Source organism: Oncorhynchus tshawytscha, linkage group LG29, assembly GCF_018296145.1.
Source record: "Oncorhynchus tshawytscha isolate Ot180627B linkage group LG29, Otsh_v2.0, whole genome shotgun sequence".
NCBI classification, from domain to species: domain Eukaryota; kingdom Metazoa; phylum Chordata; class Actinopteri; order Salmoniformes; family Salmonidae; genus Oncorhynchus; species Oncorhynchus tshawytscha.
In genome coordinates this window covers 27,159,814-27,172,313 of record NC_056457.1, presented here as the reverse complement: position 1 = coordinate 27,172,313, position 12,500 = coordinate 27,159,814, and the positions used below count along the sequence as shown (strand labels likewise).

Here is a 12,500-nt window from a genome sequence, read left to right as displayed (position 1 = left end):
TACGAGACCAACGTGGCGAGGAACCTACGCATCCACATGACCAGCGAGAAACACATGCACAACATGATGCTGCTGCAACAGAACATGAAGCAGATTCAACACGGTCTGCACCTGGGTCTGGCCCCGGCTGAGGCTGAGCTCTACCAGTACTACCTGGCTCAGAACATCAGCCTGACCGGGGTCAAGCTGGAGAGCCCCGGCCCAGACGCCCAGATGATTATTAACCCTTTCCAGCTGGAACCCAATACGGCTACTGCACTCAGCTCTGGGCTAGGTGAGAATCAGGGTGACTGTTAACCCTTTATTTTTCTGTCACTCTCTCCTCCTCTGTCTTTCTCTCTCTTCTATTGCTCTGTGTCTATCTGGCCCATACCTCCTCTAGAACATATGTCTCTTTGTTTTGATCTGTCTCTATCTGGCACATAACTCCTCTAGAACATATGTCTCTCTTTGTTTTGATCTGTCTCTATCTGGCCCATACCTCCTCTAGAACATATGTCTCTTTGTTTTGATCTGTCTCTATCTGGCACATAACTCCTCTAGAACATATGTCTCTCTTTGTTTTGATCTGTCTCCTTGACCTTCTTTCTCTTTTTCCATCTATCCTCCGTATTCTTTCTCTTTTTCCCTCTGTCCTCCATCTATCCTCCGTATCCTTTCTCTTTTTCCATCTGTCCTCTGTCCTCCGTATCCTTTCTCTTTTTCCATCTGTCCTCTGTCCTCCGTATCCTTTCTCTTTTTCCCTCTGTCCTCTGTCCTCCGTATACTTTCTCTTTTTCCCTCTGTCCTCTGTATCCTTTCTCTTTCCATCTATCCTCTGTCCTCCGTATCCTTTCTCTTTTTCCCTCTGTCCTCTGTCCTCCGTATCCTTTCTCTTTTTCCATCTATCCTCCGTATTCTTTCTCTTTTTCCCTCTGTCCTCTGTATCCTTTTCTTTTTCCATCTATCCTCTGTATCCTTTCTCTTTTTCCATCTGTCCTCTGTCCTCTGTCCTCCGTATACTTTCTCTTTTTCCCTCTGTCCTCTGTATCCTTTCTCTTTTTCCATCTATCCTCTGTATCCTTTCTCTTTTTCCCTCTGTCCTCTGTCCTCCATCTATCCTTTCTCTTTTTCCCTCTGTCCTCTGTCCTCTGTCCTCCATCTATCCTTTCTTTTTCCCTCTGTCCTCTGTCCTCCGTATACTTTCTCTTTTTCCCTCTGTCCTCTGTCCTCCGTATACTTTCTCTTTTTCCATCTATCCTCCGTATACTTTCTCTTTTTCCCTCTGTCCTCTGTATCCTTTCTCTTTTTCCATCTATCCTCTGTATCCTTTCTCTTTTTCCCTCTGTCCTCTGTCCTCCGTATACTTTCTCTTTTTTCCCTCTGTCCTCTGTCCTCTGTATCCTTTCTCTTTTTCCATCTGTCCTCTGTCCTCTGTCCTCCGTATACTTTCTCTTTTTCCCTCTGTCCTCTGTCCTCCGTATCCTTTCTCTTTTTCCCTCTGTCCTCTGTCCTCCGTATCCTTTCTCTTTTTCCCTCTGTCCTCCGTATCCTTTCTCTTTTTCCCTCTGTCCTCTGTCCTCCGTATCCTTTCTCTTTTTCCCTCTGTCCTCTGTCCTCCGTATCCTTTCTCTTTTTCCCTCTGTCCTCTGTCCTCCGTATCCTTTCTCTTTTTCCCTCTGTCCTCTGTCCTCCGTATCCTTTCTCTTTTTCCCTCTGTCCTCTGTCCTCCGTATCCTTTCTCTTTTTCCCTCTGTCCTCTGTCCTCTGTATCCTTTCTCTTTTTCCCTCTGTCCTCTGTCCTCTGTCCTCCGTATACTTTCTCTTTTTCCATCTGTTCTCTGTCCTCTGTCCTCCGTATACTTTCTCTTTTTCCCTCTGTCCTCTGTCCTCTGTATCCTTTCTCTTTTTCCATCTGTTCTCTGTCCTCTGTCCTCCGTATCCTTTCTCTTTTTCCCTCTGTCCTCTGTCCTCCGTATCCTTTTCTTTTTCCCTCTGTCCCCTGTCCTCCGTATCCTTTCCCTTTTTCCCTCTGTCCTCTGTCCTCTGTCCTCTGTATCCTTTCTCTTTTTCCCTCTGTCCTCTGTCCTCCGTATCCTTTCTCTTTTTCCATCTGTTCTCTGTCCTCTGTATGCTTTCTCCTCTCCTTGTCTGTCTTATCGCCTTTCAACCCTCTGGCATTGCTTCCCCTCCTAGGAGGTGGAGGGGTTCAACAAAGAGCCCATACTGTTAGCCACCCATTCCTCATGACAACCTGGAGGTCACAGCTGTAGCCTCGCTGTTTCTCATGTCTACAAGCAAGCTTGCACGCACCAATCAAATCAATTCAAGTGTTAATTGTCACCTGCTTCGTTAACAGCAGGTGTAGACTAACAGTGAAATGCTTACTCACTTCTACCCAACAATGCAGAACACTCTAAAATTGAAATATTCACAGAAGTATTCACAAAATTGTAGGAATGAAACTAAAAATACACAGTGAGCAATGATCTCGAGCCTGGCTACATACATGGACCCAGTAAGGAATCTACGTGCAGGGTTACGAAGGATATCTATGTACATATGTACATCTACAAAAACTACTATCACATGTTATACAGGGCATTCAGAACTATTCAGACTATTCTTGACTTTTCCACACTTTGTTATGATACAGCCTTATTCTAAAATTTGATTAAATAGTTTTTTCCACACTCATCAATCTACACACAAAACCCCATAATGACAAAGCAAAAACAGGCTTTAAGACATTTTAGCAAATTTATTACAAATAAAATACTGAAATATCACATTGGCATAAGTATTCAGACCCTTTACTCAGTACTTTGTTGAAGCACGTTTGGCAGTGATTACACCCACAAGTCTTCTTGGGTATGACGCTACAAGCTTGGCACATCTGTATTTGGGAGTTTCTCCCATTCTTCTCTGCAGATCTGTCAGGTTGAATGGGGAGCATCACTGCACAGCTATATTCAGCTCTCTCCAGAGATGTTCGATCGGGTTCAACTCTAGGTTCTGGCTGGGCCCTCAAGGGCATGTCCCGAAGCCACTCATGCATTGTCTTGGCTGCGTGCTTAGTGTCGTTGTCCTGTTGGAAGGTGAATCTTTGCCGCAATCTGAGGTCCTGAGCACTCTGGAGCAGGTTTTAGTCAAGGATCTCTCTGTACTTTTCTCCGTTCATCTTTCCCTCAATCCTAACTAGTCTCCAAGTCCCTGCCACTTGAAAACATCCCCGCAGCATGATGCTGCCACCACCATGCTTCACCGTAGGGATAATGCCAGTGACATAATGCCGGATAATCAGAGTGACCATCGTGTTCTTGGTCAACTCACTGACCAAGGCCCTTCTCCAACAATTGCTCAGTTTGTCCGGGCGGTCAGCTCTAAGAAGAGTCTTGGTGGTTCCAAACTTCTTCCATTTAAGAATGATGGAGGCCACTGTGTTCTTGGGGACCTTCAAAGCTGCAGAAATGTTTTGTTCCCTTCCCCAGATCTGTGACTCGACACAATCCTGTCTCGGAGCACTACGGACAATTCCTTCGACCACATGGCTTGGTTTTTGCTCTGACATGCACTGTGGGACCTTATATAGACATTTGTGTGCCTTTCCAAATCATGTCCAATTAATTGAATTTACCACAGGTGGACTCCAATCAAGTTGTAGAAACATCTCAAGGATGATCAATGGAAACAGGATTCACCTGATCTCCATTTAGAGTCTCATAGCAAAAGGTCTGAATACTTATGTAAATAAGGTATTTAAAAAAAAATGTAAAAAATATGCAAAACAAAATTGTCGTTATGGGATATTGTGTGTTGACTGATGAATGGAAAAACATGGAATCCATTTTAGTATAAGGCTGTAATGTAACAAAAATGCAGAAAAAGTGAAGGGGTCTGAATCCTTTCCAAAGGCACTGTACCTAGGGGTTTAGTGACTAGGATAGATAATAGACAGTAGTGTGTCTGTATGTACATATGTACAACTTTTTTAACAAATCAAAAACTGAAAAATTGGGCGTGCAAAATTATTCAGCCCCCTTAAGTTAATACTTTGTAGCGCCACCTTTTGCTGCGATTACAGCTGTAAGTCGCTTGGGGTATGTCTCTATCAGTTTTGTACATCGAGAGACTGAATTTTTTTCCCATTCCTCCTTGCAAAACAGCTCGAACTCAGTGAGGTTGGATGGAGAGCATTTGTGAACAGCAGTTTTCAGTTCTTTCCACAGATTCTCGATTGGATTCAGGTCTGGACTTTGACTTGGCCATTCTAACACCTGTATATGTTTATTTTTGAACCATTCCATTGTAGATTTTGCTTTATGTTTTGGATCATTGTCTTGTTGGAAGACAAATCTCCGTCCCAGTCTCAGGTCTTTTGCAGACTCCATCAGGTTTTCTTCCAGAATGGTCCTGTATTTGGCTCCATCCATCTTCCCATCAATTTTAACCATCTTCCCTGTCCCTGCTGAAGAAAAGCAGGCCCAAACCATGATGCTGCCACCACCATGTTTGACAGTGGGGATGATGTGTTCAGGGTGATGAGCTGTGTTGCTTTTAAGCCAAACATAACGTTTTGCATTGTTGCCAAAAAGTTCAATTTTGGTTTCATCTGACCAGAGCACCTTCTTCCACATGTTTGGTGTGTCTCCCAGGTGGCTTGTGGCAAACTTTAAACAACACTTTTTATGGATATCTTTAAGAAATGGCTTTCTTCTTGCCACTCTTCCATAAAGGCCAGATTTGTGCAATATACGACTGATTGTTGTCCTATGGACAGAGTCTCCCACCTCAGCTGTAGATCTCTGCAGTTCATCCAGAGTGATCATGGGGCTCTTGGCTGCATCTCTGATCAGTCTTCTCCTTGTATGAGCTGAAAGTTTAGAGGGACGGCCAGGTCTTGGTAGATTTGCAGTGGTCTGATACTCCTTCCATTTCAATATTATCGCTTGCACAGTGCTCCTTGGGATGTTTAAAGCTTGGGAAATCTTTTTGTATCCAAATCCGGCTTTAAACTTCTTCACAACAGTATCTCGGACCTGCCTAGTGTGTTCCTTGTTCTTCATGATGCTCTCTGCGCTTTTAACGGACCTCTGAGACTATCACAGTGCAGGTGCATTTATACGGAGACTTGATTACACACAGGTGGATTGTATTTATCATCATTAGTCATTTAGGTCAACATTGGATCATTCAGAGATCCTCACTGAACTTCTGGAGAGAGTTTGCTGCACTGAAAGTAAAGGGGCTGAATAATTTTGCACGCCCAATTTTTCAGTTTTTGATTTGTTAAAAAAGTTTGAAATATCCAATAAATGTCGTTCCACTTCATGATTGTGTCCCACTTGTTGTTGATTCTTCACAAAAAAAATAGAGTTTTATATCTTTATGTTTGAAGCCTGAAATGTGGCAAAAGGTCGCAAAGTTCAAGGGGGCCGAATACTTTCGCAAGGCATTGTACCTAGGGGTTTAGTGACTAGGATAGATAATAGACAGTAGTGTGTCTGTATATACCTAGGGGTTTAGTGACTAGGATAGATAATAGACAGTAGTGTGTCTGTATATACCTGGGGTTTAGTGACTAGGATAGATAATAGACAGTAGTGTGTCTGTATATACCTGGGGTTTAGTGACTAGGATAGATAATAGACAGTAGTGTGTCTGTATATACATAGGGGTTAAGTGACTAGGATAGATAATAGACAGTAGTGTGTCTGTATATACCTAGGGGTTTAGTGACTAGGATAGATAATAGACAGTAGTGGGTCTGTATATACATAGGGGTTAAGTGACTAGGATAGATAATAGACAGTAGTGTGTCTGTATATACCTAGGGGTTTAGTGACTAGGATAGATAATAGACAGTAGTGTGCCTGTATATACCTGGGGTTTAGTGACTAGGATAGATAATAGACAGTAGTGTGCCTGTATATACCTAGGGGTTTAGTGACTAGGATAGATAATAGACAGTAGTGTGTCTGTATATACCTGGGGTTTAGTGACTAGGATAGATAATAGACAGTAGTGTGCCTGTATATACCTAGGGGTTTAGTGACTAGGATAGATAATAGACAGTAGTGTGTCTGTATATACCTGGGGTTTAGTGACTAGGATAGATAATAGACAGTAGTGTGCCTGTATATACCTAGGGGTTTAGTGACTAGGATAGATAATAGACAGTAGTGTGTCTGTATATACCTGGGGTTTAGTGACTAGGATAGATAATAGACAGTAGTGTGCCTGTATATACCTAGGGGTTTAGTGACTAGGATAGATCATAGACAGTAGTGTGTCTGTATATACCTAGGGGTTTAGTGACTAGGATAGATAATAGACAGTAGTGGGTCTGTATATACCTGGGGTTTAGTGACTAGGATAGATAATAGACAGTAGTGTGCCTGTATATACCTGGGGTTTAGTGACTAGGATAGATAATAGACAGTAGTGTGCCTGTATATACCTAGGGGTTTAGTGACTAGGATAGATAATAGACAGTAGTGTGCCTGTATATACCTAGGGGTTTAGTGACTAGGATAGATAATAGACAGTAGTGTGTCTGTATATACCTGGGGTTTAGTGACTAGGATAGATAATAGACAGTAGTGTGCCTGTATATACCAGGGGTTTAGTGACTAGGATAGATAATAGACAGTAGTGTGCCTGTATATACCTAGGGGTTTAGTGACTAGGATAGATCATAGACAGTAGTGTGTCTGTATATACCTGGGGTTTAGTGACTAGGATAGATAATAGACAGTAGTGTGTCTGTATATACCTAGGGGTTTAGTGACTAGGATAGATAATAGAAATTAGCAGCAGCATATGTGGTGAGTGTGGAAGTGTGGCGACAGTGTGCCTGTATGTACGTGTTGTGTGTGTGTGTGTGTGTGTGTGTGTGTGTTTGTGTGTGTTTGCATGTGAGTGTATGTTGGAGTGTCAGTGTAAGTATGCGTTAGTGTGTGTGTGGAGTCTAGTGTATGTGCAAAGACACACACACACACACGAACACACACACACAATTTGACGACTAATTAGCAGATTTGTACTGTAAAAACAATACAAATGTGTAATTGTTCAATTGAAATGGGTTAGTTTTTTATCTACATGTTCTGGGAAAGGTGACACAGCCATTTCTCTACAGTCTATCTCAATAAATAACACCCTCTCTATCTCTGATTTATCTCTGTCATCACAGCAGCAAGATTAGTGACCTGTTGCCACAAGAGAAGGTGAAACAGTGTAGAACAAACAAACACAATTATAAATACAACCCATATGAGAGAGAGAGTTTGAGTTTTAAATACTCTTTATTGGGTCTGGGGGCCCACCACACAATAAATACTCATACAAAACCACAGTTACACATCAATTAAAAACACAACTCCAATTCCTCCTCCACAGTAACTACACACAACAGCCTCTGTATACCCCATATACTCAAAAACAGATCGATATTGTTGACAAGTTTGTAATAGGCAAACTCAACCCTTAGTCTCGCTGCCAACATTCCCTCCAGCATTCCCACCACATCCACAGACCCCTGTCCCCGAATGCTGTTCTTTCGGGTCTTCCATATCGCTAATTTTGCTGCCCCTAACACAAAATTAAGCAACACAACTACACCCTTTTGACTGAACCTGTACTTTGGCCCAAATATATACAGTTGGGAAGAGAAAACCTCTCCCAACGTTGAGAACCAATCAGTGATCAGTTCAATCATCCCAACCAACCTGGGACACAATAAAAACAGATGTGCCAGAGATTCAGACCCAGCACAGAATGGACACCCCTCCCCAACAGTAGGATCCAGGTGTACCAGATGCATATTGGTGGCTATAGCTCCATGTATTATCCTCCATTGGAGGTCAGCTGTCCTCTTATCAATAGGCAGTTTATATAATGATCGCCAACAGCCTTTTGGAGAGGCACCTGGACCAAGCACATCCGCCCACCTCGTCGATTTTACCCCTTCCAGGGAAGAGGCATGGGACACCTTTACACATATTCTGTACATGGCCTTCTTTCCCACCTCCTTGAACTCCCCCAGCTCCGGGGTATCGAAGGAAAGCAGCGTCCCCACGTCCTCTTCAAATGCCCCCATCGCAGCACTAACAATCAGTGCAGGGAACACATAATCCAGACCCTCCTTCCACCGATCAGAATTGGAAGTGTCAGTCACATACTGCAGATGAAGCACTGGCAAGGAATCGCAGACCTCATCGACGACCTTCCTCAGTAGACGAGATGATCGGATCCCCGCTCTTTCTCCCAGCTCCTCCAATCTGCTCCTGCTCTGCATCAGATGACCCAGCTTGGTACACCCCACGCCTAACAGGCATGAACGTAGGCTAGCTGAACCCAGAACACGGGACTGGATGGCAGTGTTGTGAAAAAGAGGCTCTTCAAAAAGCCACATCCCTGGTGGCGTGCAGGCCTTACGGGACTTGACAAAGACTCTCCAAGCCTGCATAACAGACTCATAAAATGGAGTCAGGCCAGTCAAATCACCCCCTCCAGCTTTAAGAGGAAAAGATGCTTGTCGAAGCCCAAACAGCCCGCTCTCCTCATCAATATGTAGGCTGTTTCGACCCAGCTAGAACAGTCTCTGTACAACAATCTCTGGGCTGCTTGGAGCCTGAAAGCCGTGATCCTAGAGGAAATGTCCACCAGGCCTTGCCCACCCTCGTGCAGTGGCAGGTACAGGGCTGCAGCTTTAATCCAGTGTTGCCCAGACCAGAAGAAATTGACAAGGGTCCTCTGAAGCTCTTGTATCAGACCCTTTGGTGGCTGTAAAATCATTAGTCTGTGCCACAGGGTAGAAGCAGCAAGATTATTAGCTACCAGGACCCGTCCCCTATAAGACAGCTGGGGCAACACCCATTTCCACCTTGACAGTCTGGCACACACTTTCTCCACTACACCCTCCCAGTTCTTTGAAAGACATCGGAGCCTAGAAAAACCCCCAAAGTCTTCATTCCATCTCTGCCCCACTGAAGCCCCCTGGTAACCATGGAGTAGACCCCATCTGAAGCTGACCTGCCCACAGCGCTTCACTCTTTCCCCAATTGACTTTAGCTGAGGAGGCCCCCTCATACACCTTTAAAGCGTTTGAGAGAACCTTAACATCCTCACCCCTGTAATAAAAACTATCACGTCATCTGCATACGCAGACAGTGCTATCGTGGGACCCTTCGTTACACCTGGCACAAAGAAACCAGTAAGCTTCGCTCTTAAAAAACAAAGCATTGGTTCAATCGCCAGACTATATAACTGCCCTGAAATTGGGCATCCCTGCCTGATGCCCCTTTCGACAGGGATGGGGCAACTTAAACCACCACCCACCTTCACCATACACGAGGCTCCAGCATACAGTAAATTCACCCAAGACAGAAAAACATCCCCAAACCCAAAGGCTTTCATTATATTTTAAACAAGTACTGGTGGTCCACACGATCAAAAGCCTTCTCCTGATCCAACGAAAGTAAACCCACATTTACATCAGACAATTTACAAATGTCTAAAACATCTCTTATCAGAAACAAGTTGTCAACAATAGAGCGATCAGGTACACAGTAGGACTGGTCCTTGTGGATCAACAACCCCAGATACTCTTTCAACCTGTTTGAGAGACATTTAGAAACAATTTTATATTCTGCGCACAGCAAAGCAACAGGTCTCCAATTTTTTATGAGAGCCAAATCCCCCTTTTTTGGCAACAGTGAAAGCACTGCACGTTGACAGGATACAGGAAGAGAACCCTCATGAAAAGATTCACACATCACTTCATAAAAGTCCTCCCCAATAGACCCCCAAAAGTGCTTATAAAACTCAGATGGTAACCCATCGATGCCAGGGGCTCGGCCTGTTGAGAGCTGCATAACAGCTGTGGACAGCTCCTGCAGTGTAATGTCAGCTCCAATGCGACTCTCTGCTCAGGTCCCAATTTAGGAAGACCATGTAACAACTGTTCAGTACACATAGAGTCACAATCCTCCGCCTTATAAAGGGACGAGTAGAAATCCACGGCATGTTGACGCATTTCAATATCATTCGTGGTCACCTTCCCATCAGGGAGACGAAGGCATACCATCTGTTTACGTTGAAATGTCGACTTTCCTAGGTTAAAAAAAAAAAGCACTAGGAGCATCCATATCCTTGAGGGAAGCGAAACGAGACCTAATCAAGGCACCCTTCACTCTTTCATGCAGAAACGACCTCAGTTCATGTCTCTTGTCCTGTAAGTTCATGACTAGTCCAGGGTCATTCTGAGTGAGCAGCTTCAATTCAATAGATTTGATGTCCTGTTCAAGGGCCTTGATAGTCTCTTTAAATTCAGTTTGAGACAGAGCAGTATACTGTTGACAAAAAACTCGTATTTGGGCCTTCCCAACCTCCCACCATTGTCTCAAGGACTCAAAATTCCCTTTTATACCCCTCCATTTTTCCCAAAACAACAAAAACCTGTCACAAAACATGACATCATGTAACAATTTAACATTAAAATACCAGTAAGGTGATGACCTTCGTGGACAGGACAAGTGAATATCAACAGTAACCATATGATGATCAGAGAAACCCACAGGAGTAATGGCACACTTTCCAACCCTACTACAGTATTGCTCAGATACATACAACCTGTCTAACCGTGCTGCACTGACACGACCTTCATTAATTTTTAGCCATGTGTACTGCCTAACTTTGGCATTCCTTACTCTCCACACATCAGAAAGCTCAAACTCAGTTAATAGGCCAGACAGGCAAGTGGCTGACCGCAGGTGAGGTTCTTCAGCGGTGCGATCAACAGTAAAATCCACTGTACAGTTCCAGTCACCCCTAAAACCATACACCCCTCTTGGTCACACTGTCTTAACATTTCCTTTAGTTGATCAAATACAGCAATACGCTCTGTACCCTCATTAGGAGCATAAACATTCAAAAAAACAAACAAAAACCCCATAACATCCACCTTGACCAATAAAACCCGACCCTTGACAATCTCTGTTGTAGATACCACAGTCACTCCTAAGCCTGAGGAAAACAATATTGCCACCCCAGCACTGAAATTAGTACCATGACTGAGTACATGCTGCCCCTCCCACCACATACCCCAGTCAACCTCATTTTCCTCATCGCTATGTGTCTCCTGTAGGAAAACTACATTAAGCCTTTTCTGTTTTATTACTTCTAATACCCAAGCCCTCTTATTCCTGTCCCTTCCCCCATTCATATTGAGAGAACCTACCCTTAGTACTTCCATGTAGAAAAGAGAAAAGAAAAGCAGAAGAAACCACAGAGAAACCAACGAGAAAAAAGACACCCTATGAAGCATGATCATCGTCATTATTTTTTTTTCTTCTCTTAACCTGAACACGTTTCCCACCACCTTTTGCTGCTGCAACAGCAGTAATAAATTTCCTCAAGCGAAACCGCTTCTTCTCACTCAGCTGGTCTAACCCCACCGTCTTCTGTAACATCACAGCTGACCTCACAAACTTATCAACATCAAAATAATCTGCCAATTTGACAGATTTCCCAAAAGTCTGATCCAGAAACTCATTTACCTCCTCTAGATCATAAACTGAGTCCGCACCAGCAGCTGTCATATCTAAAGAGATATCCATATCCTTCTCTTGATCCTCCTCAGCTGAGAACACAGACAACTGACTCCCCTCTACCACATCCCTTTCAACACTCTCCACTTGCACCTCATCACTCGTACCAGGCATCTCCTCCACTATCTGGGAGACTAGCCCCACCTGAACATCACTACTCATAGTGGGCATCTTCTCCACTAACTGAGAACCTAGCTCCACATGAACCCCAGCACTCGTAGTGGGCATCTCCTCCACTACCTGGGAGCTTAGCTCCACATGAAAACCCTCCTGTACTTCATTACTCGTAATGGGCATCTCCTCCACTACCTGGGAGCTTAGCTCCACATAAAAACCCTCCTGTACTTCATTACTCGTAGTGGGCATCTCCTCCACTACCTGGGAGCTTAGCTCCACATGCAAACCCTCCTGTACCTCATTACTCGTAGTGGGCAACTCCTCCACTACCTGGGAGCCTAGCTCTACATGAACCCCAGCACTCGTAGTGGGCATCTCCTCCACTCCCTGGGAGCCTAGCTCCACATGAACCCCCTCCTTTACCCCAGCACTCATACTGGGCACCTGCTCACCAGTCTGAGGAACTGGCTCTTCAGATACATCCTTACCTTCTACAACAATACTTTTCTGTAGCATAACATTTCCTTCTAATACAAGTTGCAACCCCGTGCCCTCAACACGGTTAACTTGTTCCTCAGCAACAGGTGCTTGTGGCTGCTCTACCGCTGTCAGCTCACCTCTCCCTACATCAGTGGGCCCAGGCGTTACGATGACCACCTGTGCCCCTCCCTCTGCCTTCTCCCTTTTCGGGCAAGCATGTCGCTTATGACCAACATCCCCACACTCAAAACACCGTTGACTACCCGTACTAGCATAAGCCATATACAATCTATTGTCATACTTGATTTTAAA

General features: G+C 44.2%; 1 protein-coding gene across 1 annotated transcript in view; it reads left to right on the top strand.

Moving 5' to 3' along the window:
* The window catches only part of LOC112227470 (zinc finger homeobox protein 4), a 200,088-nt gene that overhangs the window by 56,464 nt on the left and 131,124 nt on the right, over positions 1-12,500 (top strand). Inside the window, 1 exon segment of the mRNA XM_042308748.1 lies at positions 1-274. This exon segment is cut by the window's left edge and continues 9 nt beyond it. Within this exon segment, the coding sequence (XP_042164682.1) occupies positions 1-274 (274 nt within the window).